Source organism: Hoplias malabaricus, chromosome 3 (genome assembly GCF_029633855.1).
Source record: "Hoplias malabaricus isolate fHopMal1 chromosome 3, fHopMal1.hap1, whole genome shotgun sequence".
In the NCBI taxonomy this organism is placed as follows: Eukaryota; Metazoa; Chordata; class Actinopteri; order Characiformes; family Erythrinidae; genus Hoplias; species Hoplias malabaricus.
The window spans coordinates 37726621-37740953 of record NC_089802.1 but is presented as its reverse complement, the minus strand read 5'-3'; the positions used below and the strand labels follow the sequence as shown (position 1 = coordinate 37740953).

Here is a 14333-nt window from a genome sequence, read left to right as displayed (position 1 = left end):
ACAAACTCCTCTTCAAAAAGAGAACATGTCTCCCCCCCGTTCCTCTGAGAGAGAGAGTCCCAAACCCAGTGTAAAAAGTGTGGAAAAGTCTTACACGGCTTTCCCTTCAGTAAAAACACGTCTCGATTTCAGCTCCAACACACCGCTCTCCTTCTGCTGCTGTCTCCTCACACACAGTTCACTCCCATAACACCCGCCTCCTGCGCTACCATTGGCTGGGGCTTCATCCGAGGAGCTCTCTGATTGGCCAATATCCATTGTCAGGCGGTTACTACGGGACGTGTCCACAGCAGAGCGGGCGGCAGCAGGTTACACTGCACTACTGCGCTCACAAACTCTATTTTAAAGGAGCAGGCTCCTTTTTAAAGCGCTGTCCTAAATGGAGCCCTGAGGTCCTCATTAAAATCCATCCACTGAACACAGGACACTTCAGAACACAGGAACAAGACGGGTTTCCCTGATGGCGGCCCAAAAGTGGTTGAATATGAGAATTTTTGTAGATGTTTTCGTCTTCATGGCCATGTGATATCCTCAAAATCGCCTTAGCCAAGGTCGTTTAAGTTCATTTTTCCCTTACAAAAAATTACTGCAGTTTTCTGTGAAAATACTGCATAATTCATCAAGGAAAAACACAAAAACTTTAAATTGCAGTAAAATGCAGTTTTTTGGACACAAAAAAACTGCAGGTTTATATAATACTACGATTGTTGCAGGCTTTATGCAGTTCAAATACAATAATGCAGTACAACTGCAATACAAATAAATTTAATTTTCATTTGATCATTTGCAGTAATGTAAATGAGATGCAATAACTGCACTATTCACAAAAAAACTGACACTATATTTATGAGCTGCATGAAAATATTTATATTGTCACAGTTTGTTTACAAGTTATGTGATATTTTGTATATCACATTTTATATATAAGATAATGTTAAATTATGTGATCATGAATTGAAAAAAATAAGTCCATCTAAGAGGATGGAATTTGTACAACGCACTGTCTTTTTTTCCGAAGTTTGTCTTCATTGTTCAGCTTTGTACGGATGACTGCCTTGATCTGGGATGCTGAAACATTAAACTTCTGCTGGATGTGGTCTGCATCAAACAAAAAAGTCATCTTACATTTTACTTTGAATTATAAACTCAAACTTATTTTGAATTATTAATTATGTCTAGTTCCATTGATTATTCCTCTCCTCCACCCCAGCCTGACTCCCATGCTACCAAATGCTTCCACCAATATATGCGGAGTTGCCAAACTCCTGTTCACGAAATAGCAGTGGTAAACTGTAAACCATGTGAAAGCCATTCTTTAAATGTACTGCACATTAGTTAAGAGGTTACATTAAAAATGACAATAAATGCAGTTCTTAAACTAACTTGCTCAACATAACGAAACGGATTATAAAATATCACATGAATTTCAAATGCATTTTGTTTATCCCTCTGATAGAAAGAATACTAAGCAAAAAAAGTCATTATTTTGACCTTTTTGAATATTATTATTGACAATATTTTTACCTAATGAGTCAGTTTGTAACAGGAGGATAAAAAGCCCCCCCCAAACTACCCAACAGAAAGACTTTCATACAAAAGGCACATAAACAAACAGATGGTTATATACATATTAGCTATGAAATTGCTATGTTAATTTGCATGAATTAGAAGTTACCTATTAGAATTGACAATTTGTTGGCTGGCAGGGCCTCCTTGGTGGTCTCACTCATAGAATTGGTTGCCTTACGGCCATTTAGAGAATGTGTGGCCAGGATTTCTCTACCAAAGGTCACAAGAAGCAGCTCACTTGTAAATTTCTTGTAGTCTCCACAGTTGATCCGGCTATAGAGGGTTTTTTTGATGTTTACATCTTGTCCCAAGCAGATATAATCCATTTCCTGATGGTAAATAAAACATATATTAAAATTAAACAAATCAAAATGAGGGGAAAACACCTTATATGCTGTAAATGAACCATTAATGGCCATCCCCAAAAAAACATACATACGAGTGCCCACACACAAACACACACACAGCCATTGTAGTGTGTGATGTACTTGGTTACAACAATATGGAGTGCTCAATAAGTCAAAAGTTCTAAAAATTAAGATTATGCCTTACCGGTCCACATCCTTCAGTTGTGCTGTCTTTACATTTTTGGCCAGCAGAAGTATCGTGGACTGAAGAATTGCAGGGTCTGGAATTATTTAATTGCTTGTCAGACGTCTGTTGTCCATTACTTAGCAAAGACTTTATGTCCCCCACTGCACCTTTGAGCTCCTGTATAACACTGTGAATTTCTAACAGAAAGCAGAATGATATACAAGTTAGTTATGTCAATAGGTCCAACAAAGTGCTCTGCTGTTGGGTTCATCACAACCATATTACAACCGTGTTTCCAAAAATGCTGGGACACTGTGAAAAATGTAAATGAAACCAGAATGTAATGTTGTTCAAATTCTGTTGAAACTGAAGTTCTATTGGTCTTGGAAGAGTTAATATACATTTATGAATTTGATGCCAGCATCACTTTTAAAATGATGGGATAGGAGAAACAAAAAACTAGTAACGTTTTTTAAATTGTTTAATACTTAGAAAACACCTGGTGGAACATCTCATAACTAATAATGTTAAATGGCAACAGGTCAGTAAAATGACTAGGTATAAAATGATTAAAAAAAGGACCATCCTAGAAAGGCCCAATTCACTATATAGTGAACTATGTGCACTTAAACAATTCCCCACTACTGGGCTCCCCACTACTGCTGCAGAGTGTAATTCATTTTTACAGCTCTGTCCTGAAATCAAGAGGGGATGCTGATTACTTACCCTTAAATAGTGCAGTTTCTGCATTGCTGAGACAGGAGTAACAATGACATATGGTCTATTCTCCCTATTACAGGTCAATGAAGAATTACAATGCTTTTGAAGCTGAAATTTTAATGTAAAAATAGTATGCAGTGTTACTATACGGCTATTTTGTGTTGTATAGAAAGTAAATTAAATCCATTTGAGTATGGTTTATCCATGAAACAAATAACACCATCGTATGTTAAAATAGTATGAGATACTTCTAAGCAGCCTGAAAATAAACCAGGCCTTCTCAACTAAATTACCTTTCCACTCTCTCAGTTCCTTCTCTGCTTTGATTCTAAACCTCCTCTCATATTTGAAGTCTTCTTTTAGATCTTGAATCTCAGTTTTAAATTTCTCTCCTTCATTAAGTAGTCATCTGCTGATCTCAGTGCCTGGTGTATATTAACACATGGGAATATGAGCTGGAAGGCCTTAATCAACTATAATAAAAGAACAGGGGGTAAAAACATCTGACCATTGACTACTCACCGTATTTTCAGAGCAGCTTTTTTTTTTTTTTTTACAGCAGCCATTATGTTTTCATGAATGGCATTTTTGTTTTGCTTTTTCTTCTTTGCGCTAACTGGAATGTCTTCCTTTATAAAAGAATTGAGAAGAAAATACCAAAAATCCAATAACAAAATATCAAGATTTAATTGCAGCTACAACACTGTCTGTTGTTGATTCACATCATGTCTGAACCATGACCATATATTTTTGAGTGCTATATTCATGAACTCTCTGTATGACAGAATATGTACAGAATATGGATGAAACAACAGAATAAAGTTGTTAGCATTTTATTTTATTTCTCATTAAAGCAATATTACATTATATTGCAATATTATATATTTAAATTATGAATGAGTATGATAAACATATAAGTTATAGCAGCTAGATATCCCAGAAAACACATAAAACCGCAGAGGAAATGCTATCATAGTGTTATTCTGTGTGAATATATTTAACGTATGCATTATGCGCAGTCCTGTCATTCTTTCTACTATTTAACTACGTTGAATTACATACGTTGTCACGTATCAGATATCACGATATGTGTCACTAAATACACTTACCATCAGTGAAGTCACCCGAAGCTCCGTCGCTGGCCGTTTAGATTTTTCCCTCTTTCCCTTGCCCAAATCCTCCTTTGGAGCAAATAGGGGTATGTGTGTAATATCACTATTCCCCTTCTCAACTTTCCTTCGTGTCTCAATGGTGGATTGGCGGGTCGCTGTAGAAAAACAAATGTCACAGTAAAAGAGTAAGCTAGCAATAACACTAGTTATTATATGGTCGTCGCAGCTAGGCTAATAACAACAACGCCAGCTTTCAAAATTTACGATTAGCTAGTGCTAGTGTGAGCGTTTACTGGAGTGCGGTCACCGCACAGATGTAAATAATAATTGCAATAAACAAGTGGTAAGTAAAAAAATAAATGGATTAAACTTACCGCTAAACTGAATAACTCGACACGGCCAGCGTTCACCTTCAGCTGAGGGAGACTTTTTCCACAAGACGTACACTTCTTCTCTTTTGTCCTATAGATGAAGTGCCTCCTGCTTGAGTTTGGACATGTCCGGATGATTCAGTTCTGATATTTCACAGATATGAACTGTGTTGTCTGTGAAAAAGTCCACTAAAGCGTACTTGACTTCCATGTTGAACGATCCGTCGTCCTCTTCGTTCAGTAGATAGCTAACGTACTTTATCAGAATGTCCGTTACAGCACTGGGTCGCGCGGCTTGATTTAAATGTTTCGCGGGCCTCCTTTAATTTAAATTTGCGTCACTACTTCTCTTATTAGTCACCGCTACTCTGTGGCAGACATGATCCCTCGACCGCGAAAGAAATATAAATTATTTCTGGAGGATGACGACACTCCTGATAGAAAAAATCCCCCCAAAAGAAGAAAACAGTACAAAGTATATCTTGAAGATGACTCCGAAGACACTCCTAGAAACACCATCATTAGAAGGACTAGCAAGGTAAGCATAACCTTTTAATGGAAACCCAGGCCCAGCATCTTTAGCCAATGTTTGTGATAAAATGAATAGTACCTAGAATTCTTGTCATTTTCTACCATTTCATTATTAATGAATTACTGCTTGGTCACATACATTTCATATAAGATATACTGAGAACACAAACATTATTCTTCATTTCTAAAGTTTGAAGAAGGTCTACAAATGAGGTATATTTTCAATAGCGGTTTTTAGTATACCTATACTCAGAGCTGTTTGCTAGCACATCTGTTTCTCTCAGTGCAGCTTAGAAATCAGGAGCGTGTAGTTCATACAAGATGCCAGTTATAGAAACGCTGTATGTATGCAATTTCTTTTCACATCACCATAATTTAATACTTAAAGGAGGGAAATGTTTAATCTTTTGTGTAAAGGCAGGCCATGTGCTAGTTTACTGAAGTGTTAGCAGTTACTTCTCTAATTTAATAAGTGGCAATAAGCAAATGATACACAAATAAAATTACATTTAAAATTAAAATAAAATGTGAATTCATATCACAGTTTACGCTTCCAGAATACAAGTTTTTCAATACTTCACATCCATTGTATGTTTCAAAACAAAAATAACCTGTTTGTCATAACACTCTTTTCAACATATTCCCCAAAGGCACAGATGGAAGACAGGGGAGGATCTTACTTTGAAGATGAAAGCCCACAATGTTCAAGTGTCGAAGAGGTAAATATCAGTTTAACAGGCAGAACTGTGCAAGAACAAGGGATGCTCACAGTTGTTACATGAAACTGGATTTTTTTTTGTAAGTTTTTTTATGTGAACCAGAAATGAAAATTTTAAATATGGATTAATGCCCGTGTGTTAACATTAACATTATTAATCGTTTACTGCTTGATCACAAACAAATTTCATGTAAGATAAATTGAAAAACACTCTTCTTCATCGCTAAAGTTTGAAGTGGGGGAAGGAGAAATCCTACTAACAATGAGGTACAGTCTTAGTAGTTTTATTCACTTTTTAAGCTTTGTTAAACTAAGCACATAAAAATTGTGCATTAAAATTTGCAGACAAATGCCATATTTTATTGTATAATGTGAAGAGGATGTTAAGGTATTTCCAGTTAGGAAATAAACAATACATGTAAATTCACAAGGGGTGTTCAAGCTTTTGCAGGCATCTGTACAGAAATGTTGAAAAGCAGGTATAAGTTGAGTTTCCAAATACAACCATCTTCTTTTAAGACTACCAAATATTTATTAAATTTAATAGGAACACTAGGTAGTATTTATATCTTAAAATTACAGCTACAAAATCAGGGAGAATGGAGCCTCTGTTTTTGCTACTCTGGGATCATCACAGCAGAAACTGCATTATATACATTTTGGAGGAAGGTATGAAACCACCTCTGTCCCTCACCTCCTCCCTCTTGATTTCAGGACAGTGATGTAAATATGAATTACACCCTGCAACTGTAGGTTAAGCCCTGGAGCAAAAATACCAAATCTTACTTGGTGTTCCTTTAAATTTCCTTTGTAAATGCAGTCCACATGCCAGCTTTCTTAAATGTCAGGTTACCTGTTTTCAATTTAATTTCAATACACTTCTATTGTAAGTTTCAAAACAAAAATAACCTGTTTGTCATAACACTCTTTTCAACATATTTCCCAAAGGTACAGATGGAAGACAGGGGAGGATCTTACTTTGAAGATGAAAGCCCACAATGTTCAAGTGAAGAAGAGGTAAATATCAGTTTATCAAGCAGAACTGTGCAAGAACAGAGATGTTCACAATTGTTACATGAAAAGATAGATTAATGTCCATGTGGTAATTCATTCATTATCTGTAACCGCTTATCCAGTTTAGGGTCACAGTGGGTCCAGAGCCTACCTGGAATCATTGGGCACAAGGCTGGAATACACCCTGGAGGGGGCGCCAGTCCTTCACAGGGCAACACAGACACACACACACACAGACACTTTTGAGTTGCCAATCCACCTACCAACATGAGTTTTTGGACTGTGGGAGGAAACCGTAGCACCCAGAGGAAACCCACACGGGCACGGGGAGAACACACCACACTCCTCACAGACAGTCACCCGGAGCGGGAATCGAACCCAGTGACTGCGACACTACCTGCTGCACCACTGTGCCGCCCCCATGTGTTAATGAGAGGACAAAAAAGTACTATAGACACCAATTCATGAAAATAGATTTGCCACACCTACAAGAAAGCATGGTGCAGTCATCCTAAAATGTGCTCATGTAGTAAATTCAGAAACAGAAGAATTGAAGATTGTGATTCTTATTTTTTTCTCATTACAGAATTACAGTTCAAACATTACTGAAGATGGAATGATCATGACTACATCTTTTATCCCTGATGGTGACAAGCCTCTGTATCGTGGAGCAAAGCTCACAAAAGGAGAAAGTCTGACTGTACTGCTGGGCCATATGTTGCGACACCATGTGACTAAAGCAGGGTGTCAGGATTTACTGACTTTGCTTAAGATGCTTCTCCCTGACAGCAGTTTACCATACACTAGTTACCTGTTTAATCGTGCCTTTGACATAACTAGCTGGCAAATGCATCATTACTGTCTAAATCCTGTCTGTGGTGCATACATTGGTGTACTGGATGTTGACAGTGTACTTTGTTCAGTGTGTAATAGTGAATGTAAAGTCTCAGAGCACATAAACAAGGGTTGGTATATCATGTACTCTGAGTGATGAGATCAAGAATCTGTTTGAGAATCACCACCTCAAAGACAGCTTAACACAGAGAACTACTTCAGACTGTATCAAAGACATCAGTGATGGAACACTATATAGGAAAATATCCATGCTTAAAGATGAGAGTAATATATCTTTAACATGGAACACAGATGGTGTTCCAGTGTTTAATTCATCAAATTATTCTATGTGGCCCATTCAGTGTACCATAAATGAAGTAGACATTCATGACAGGAAAAACTTTGTGCTGGTGCCAGCACTTTGGTTTGGACAAAGCAAGCCAAAAATGGAAACCTTTCTGAAGCCATTTATTGAGGAGTGCAGGGTTTTAGAAACTGAAGGTCTGCTGTGGTACAACATGACAACAAAGAGACAAGAACATTCTAAAGTTGCTACACTCCTATGTACAGTCGACTCAGTTGCAAGGGCTCCTGTGCAAAATCTGAACCAATTCAATGGTGATCATGGCTGTAATTTCTGCACCCATTGTGGAGGGAGGGTGGAAAAAGGCGACGGGTACGCTAGGGTCTATCCACTCTCTTTACCTATTCCTAATTTAAGAACACATGATGGCATGGTCCAAGATGCTGAACTAGCCACTATAAATAACCCAGTCAATGGAGTTAAAGGTCCAAGTCTTTTGACAACTTTACTGAGTTTTGACATGGATGAAAGTTTTGTCCCAGACTATTACTTTGTGTTCTTCTTGGTGTAGTTTGTCAAATAACTGGCCTGTGGTTTGATAACAAAGTGGCAGCAATAAATGTCAAAATCCCAAGTGTAAGCAAAGAAATAGATACTCTCTTAAAATCAGTACGTCCTCCTTGTGAAATAACCAGACTGCCTCGATCTGTCAGGGAACGACGAACATGGAAAGGGAGTGAGTGGAGAACTTTTCTTTTAATTTCTCCATTTATTCTTGCTGGATTGATTCCAAACATGTATTTCAAACACTGGATGCTACTTGTCTATGCTATTTACTTGTTAACTAGCTCAAACATTTCACATGTGAATATTGACAAGGCTCATATGGCTCTTTGTGAGTTTGTACTTCTTACAGAAAGTTTGTATGGTAGAGAAGAAGTCTCTTATAACATTCATCTTCTCACCCACCTTGCTGAGAGTGTTAGGAGGCATGGCCCTTTGTCTTTGACATCAACATTTGTATTTGAAGGACACAATGGTAGATTGCTGAAACTTTTCAATGGCACACAGCATGTGCCCTTGCAGATAACTCAAGCTCTGACAAAACTGAAAGTGCTCAAAACATTATCAAAAGTTTACACTCCAGAATGTTCAATAGCAAATGAATTTGTTAATACAGTACTCCGTGGCTACTCATTGCATAAAAAGATAGAACAAGTCAATGAGTACAAATATTTTGGTCCAGGTCAGATGAAAGATCTGCCATTGTCTCTTGAAATCACACTGCAGACCACTGGGATTTCTATTGTGCGAAAACAAGCAAAATGCTTCCAGAGAGGCATTTTTGATGGGACTTTGTACTCCACTTCCCAGTATGATTCAAAATACTCAAGATGTAATTCACTGGTGACAGTTGGGCAAAAAGTTGCAAGATTTGAACAGATAATTATTGTTGAGACCCAGTCTGTGCAAGATCAACCAGTCTTACTTGTAAACTATGCACAAAGCCAGCCTTTTCTTAAAAGACAGACAGAGTATGTGTGCATGGATTCACATTTGCTTCAAGTAAAATTTTCCTCATGTTATGCAGCAATGCTTCCATCTGAAATAACAAATAAGTGCATAGAAGTTGGAAAAACAAAGGATGGACTGGTTATTTTACCTTTACCAAACACTCATGAACGTGATTAATGACAGAGCAAGATGATATTCTGTGGCATTTGTATGTTGTTCAACAAGTGTACATTTAACATTGCTTGAACTTTTCAAATATTTTACCCTGTATTTATAAATGGTTTTATCAATAGTGTAATACAATAACTTTGTAGTAAGTAAATACTTTGTAGTGATCAAATAGTGATCAAATAATCAAAAAATAAAAATTTCATTGGATAGTTACCACTGTGTTATTTTTTTTTTAATGCAATGTACAGAAAGCCGTTACAACACAACCATGAAGTATCTGTGGCATTATAGACATGGACCTTTTTAATAGCTTACATAACCTATCATGTAATTTCATGGACAAGTTTTGCATTTCGCAAAACACAAACTATTCAAACAGTTAAAACTAATCTTCTTAGTTGAAAATGAACTAAGAAAATAATTTTGTAGGGGCTTAAGTAAACATACACCTCATACTGTTAAGTTAATCAATATAAATAGAATATATCAACTGCACAAAACACAGTGATAGGAGTTAACACTAAAGTGCAGTTTTACTGTAGTTCTGAAAAAATTATGCAGTTCTGCTCACACATGCAGTTCCTTGGAAACCTAATATTGCAGTATTTTCAGTAGTGCAGTATACAAACTGCATGATAACTATGTTTTGCCCATGTGGTACTTCACTGAAACTGCTTTATACTGCAAAATATTGCAGTATAATTGTAGTTAATTGCAAAGTAACTGTAGTTCTTTTTTGTAAGGGTTACTTCATATTTATGAGGGTAATGAAACATGCTCAACCAGTCACTCACCACTCATTACACCTGTGGACAGATTCATTCAGACTCACAGAACTATGGACATTTTCACACACTTCAGGACAGTTTCACACATTCACACACGTACACACATGGACATATTCACATAAACATGGATAGTTTGACAGATTCACCCAGTCACTCAAACACATCTGAGTGTGTGGAGATTTTCACACACTCACATTAAACATTTTTTAACTTCCATTGCTGTGTTTATGGATCCAGTCAGATCGCACTAGCACTAACTAGCTACAGACTGTCTGTGAGGTGCAGGAGTGGAATATAACAGAGCAGCAGGGGTGTTTCTTAATGCCTCTTCAATTAAAATTGCAACCTCCCTTAAGAGTTCAGGAAAGCTTTTTGACAGTTTGCCCTCATAAAACTATTATTTGTAGACGGACATATTAATCGAACGTAAATGATCGATCTGTCTTGTCTTGCTGCACAATCTAGCCAATCAATCTGATGGGATCAGAGTTAGGCCTTCCCACTGATGGATGATGTTGACAGATTTCAGTATTTCATAGTGTAAAATGCATAGAAATATATATATATATATTAATAGTTAAATAATTAATTAAATGATTTAAATAATAAAATGTAAATGCGGTATGGTGGTGCAGCAGGTAGTGTCACAGTCAAACAGCTCCAGGGACCTGGAGGTTGTGGGTTCAAGTCCTGCTTCTGATGACTGTCTGTGAGAATTTGGTGTGTTCTCCCTGTGTCTGTGTGAGTGCTCTGTCCAAAAACACACGTTGGTAGGTGGATACTCAAAAAGTGTCTGAATGTGTGAGTGTGTGTTGCCCTGTAAAGGACTGGCGCCCCCTCCAGAGTGTGTTCCTGCCTTGCACCCAGTGATTCTGGGTAGGCTCCGGACCCTCCGCCACCATGAACTGGATAAGGGTTACAGACCATGAATGAATTTATAAATAATATTTAAAATGCACATTTAAAAAACAGTTAAATAAATCACATTTATTATTTAAGCTTTTATTTCAAAGTTTAACAATGAAATGAAACATTGTAATATTGGAATATTTATGTAATTACATAATATTTTAAAAAAAAACTCCATAATTGTTTCAGCATAATGGTGTCACAAACAGCTTTACAAAAATTGAGACATAAAACAAAATTTAAATGAATAACCCCAGGGGAGCAGCCAAAGGCCACAGCAGCAGGAAAAACTCAGGAAAAAAGCAGGAAAGCTGGAGGAAGAAATTAAGTCGTAAATTGACATATCTTGCATTTAGTTTCATAGGTTCATGGCAATATTTTTTTTCTTGATATCAGCAACTCAATTTACATTGGTGACTTTTCAATTCTTACTACTAAAAAGTAATATTCTCAGATTCTTGATATCAAGAAAAAAGATTAAAAGCTAAAACTGCTTGCCATACTACGGAGCCCCTAAAGCAGGGGTTGGCAACCTGCAGTTCCAGAGCTGCAAAGCTCTTTGATCCCTCAGCTTTTGAAAATAATTAATGAGTATTTAATTAAAATGGATTTTATTTTGGTTCATTCATTTTCAAAATGTAATTCTATGAAGATTATGGCGATCTTGTAACATCTAAAATATTTTAATATTTAAAATATTTTGTCGTTCTTAATACACGTCACAACTTCCAACGTGCGACACCCGCCAGTGTGCGGTTTCTTGAACGTCTTGACAGTTGACTGAACGGCGCCAGTAAGTGGATAACGGCATGCAGAGAGAGGACAGCATTTTTGTTTGCTGCCAGTGGATAATTAAAATTCGGCATTTTTTTTTTCATTACTACAAGGGCTCAAATAGACATTGAGTAGTTTACTTAACCGTCAACACGTCGTCTTTTTTTCGGAGTTAAAATGTTTTGTTGCATGCAGAAATGTTATTTCATTTTCATGGACTAAAATATAAAGACAAAGCATCTCTTCTCAGCAGAAAACATGGATGTGTTATTGGGGAGCGCCAACTGAAACGTTTGTTGCTGTGTTGTTAATTGCTCTGAAATGAGGATGAGAGAATTTAAAGTGCAAGCGCATGGACAAAGGTTATTTGAACAGTACAGAGACACAGACAATGAACACAGTTTCCAAACAGTGGGAGAGAATGGAGAGTGAACACCTGAATAAATGTGTAGCTATCGGTAGTGTATTGGAGTAATGTGTGTAAAAGTCAGTTCTGGCAGAATTGCCAAATAAAACGAAATGCATGGTGTAGTGACCGGCTCGAGCTCCACAGCCGTGTCTGGAGTCATCGCTCTGAGCCATGTCTCTGTAAAAATCAGTCCGCTGCGTGCCCTGAGATCTGTGTGTTGCGCCACTACCTTACACCCTCCATCTTGTTATTGATTGACCGGATTTTTTGCTTGGTAAAGGTTTTTCGTTAAGATTCTTATCATGACTCCTACCCCAGTTAATAATAAAAAAAAAACCCAGCCGTCCACACTTTTACTTTCTTTCACGAAGCCGCCTACGTCTTATACACCTTTTACTGTGGAGATACGTGGAGCTACGGCGTTCTGACTGCACTTTCAGGATGCTACCGAATGTATATAAACTTGTGGTTCACAACTTCCTCTGATGTGAGGCAGTTCCTTACAGATGTATGAACGATTCGCACTGACGACACTGTGTGTTAGTAGAGATAAATAAATACATATACATTCTCTATTTCAAGTGGCTGGATTTCCCTGGAAACTGCAGTGTCCTGATGTGTTGACTGAGCCACAAAGACAATTAGGTATCATAAAACAATTGCAAAGGAGCACAATGTATTTGCGAGGAAACGCAAAATCAATAGTCTTTAAGGGGCACCGTACCATACAGGTTAGTCAAAATTCTAATTAAAAATATCCAAAATTCCCTTGAAATTAAAGACTTTAAGATAACTGAAAATAAGTTTTCGCTAGTGACAATTAAAGATATCATGAATAATCTTTTTTGATTAGCAACAGTACAGCAGACATACACTGTAGAAAAAATTCCTTTGTTTTTATGGAAAAAAAAAACTGGCAGCTGTGGTTACCGGAATAATTTTGTTAAAAATACAGTACAAACGTAAAACATTTTACAGAGCAAACTGTATATTTTACTGTTTTAAACTTTTAAAAAAAGTTTAAAAAATACATTTTAAATTGGCAAACCCAACAGCAGTTTTCTGCTAAATTAGCATAATCATAAACTAATACATTCAGTAAAATGTACATGCTGTTGTTGCTTATTTTACAATGAATCCCTTTCAAATACATGGAAAAATACCAAAATAACATTGTTTTACTGTAAAAGTCTCATTATACAACTGTCATTTCACAAAATATTTGTGCAAATTTTACTTATTTTATATTTTTTATCGTCTTTTACAGTATTAATAAACACATTTACAGTAAAACAAATAATTTAAATACTGCAACTGAATTTCTTATATTCTTTAGCATTTAAAAGCATATAACCTGTTTTGTGACTCTATTGACAAATATCAATTTCATTTAAACTGCAATAGCTCCGTATATTTCCTGACCAGAAATGCTAAAGCATTTATAATTGGAAAAAAGCAAATACTAAATAAACTGTACAGTAAGAAAAAGAAAATCCAATAATATGCCTTTCCAAGGCTTTATTAACCTAAAAGTCAATAACAAAAAAACACATACATACTTAATAAACATTAGAATACAGAGCATGTGACATTATGATCATCTTACTGGAACAAAATGACAAAAGGATAAAGAATGAAAGAAAGAAATATAAAGCAGGAAATGAATTTACTGCACTTTAAGGATTGCTGTATTTTTGTAATAGACTAGACAGTACAAAATGTACCATTAACTTAAAACCAGCATACTAAATTGAGCCATGTAAATAAAAATGAATACAAAAGCAACTACAGAAAAGAATTTTGTAAAAAGTGTTTGAAACAGAGTTTGAAAGCCAAGGTTTTGCTAAGGTATCGTAGGGCTAAATGCAAGGATAAGGCTGTTGCTAGTGTATTGAAGCTGTTTTCTAAGGTATTGCTGTGCCTGTTAAGGAATTCCTGGTTGTTGGTGGTTCATAGTTGCTTATTTTGGTACTCATCTTTGTTACTATGGTATTGTGGGAGAGTCTGAATGTGGGGTCGGAGTGTTAGTGCAGTATGTGATAATCTGTGTAGTATAGAAG

At 36.5% G+C, this 14333-nt stretch overlaps 1 protein-coding gene, 1 long non-coding RNA gene and 1 pseudogene across 2 annotated transcripts; 1 reads left to right on the top strand and 2 right to left on the bottom strand.

The window, feature by feature from the left end:
• The window catches only part of LOC136691100 (zinc finger protein 585A-like), a 44058-nt pseudogene extending 43898 nt beyond the window's left edge, over positions 1 to 160 (bottom strand).
• Positions 161 to 954: 794 nt separating this feature from the next.
• LOC136690941 (uncharacterized) lies at positions 955 to 2286 on the bottom strand. Its single transcript, XR_010801816.1, has 3 exons — positions 2122 to 2286; positions 1676 to 1898; positions 955 to 1098 (listed from the first exon to the last, which is right to left on the bottom strand). It is a non-coding gene; the product is annotated as an uncharacterized lncRNA (long non-coding RNA).
• A 2399-nt stretch (positions 2287 to 4685) lies between these two features.
• Positions 4686 to 7977, top strand: LOC136691419 (uncharacterized). The gene is made up of 4 exons (XM_066663981.1): positions 4686 to 4844; positions 5488 to 5556; positions 6504 to 6572; positions 7156 to 7977. The coding sequence occupies exons 1-4, from the start codon at positions 4686 to 4688 to the stop codon at positions 7558 to 7560; spliced, it is 702 nt and encodes a 233-aa protein (XP_066520078.1). The 3' UTR covers positions 7561 to 7977.
• Positions 7978 to 14333: the final 6356 nt, after the last annotated feature.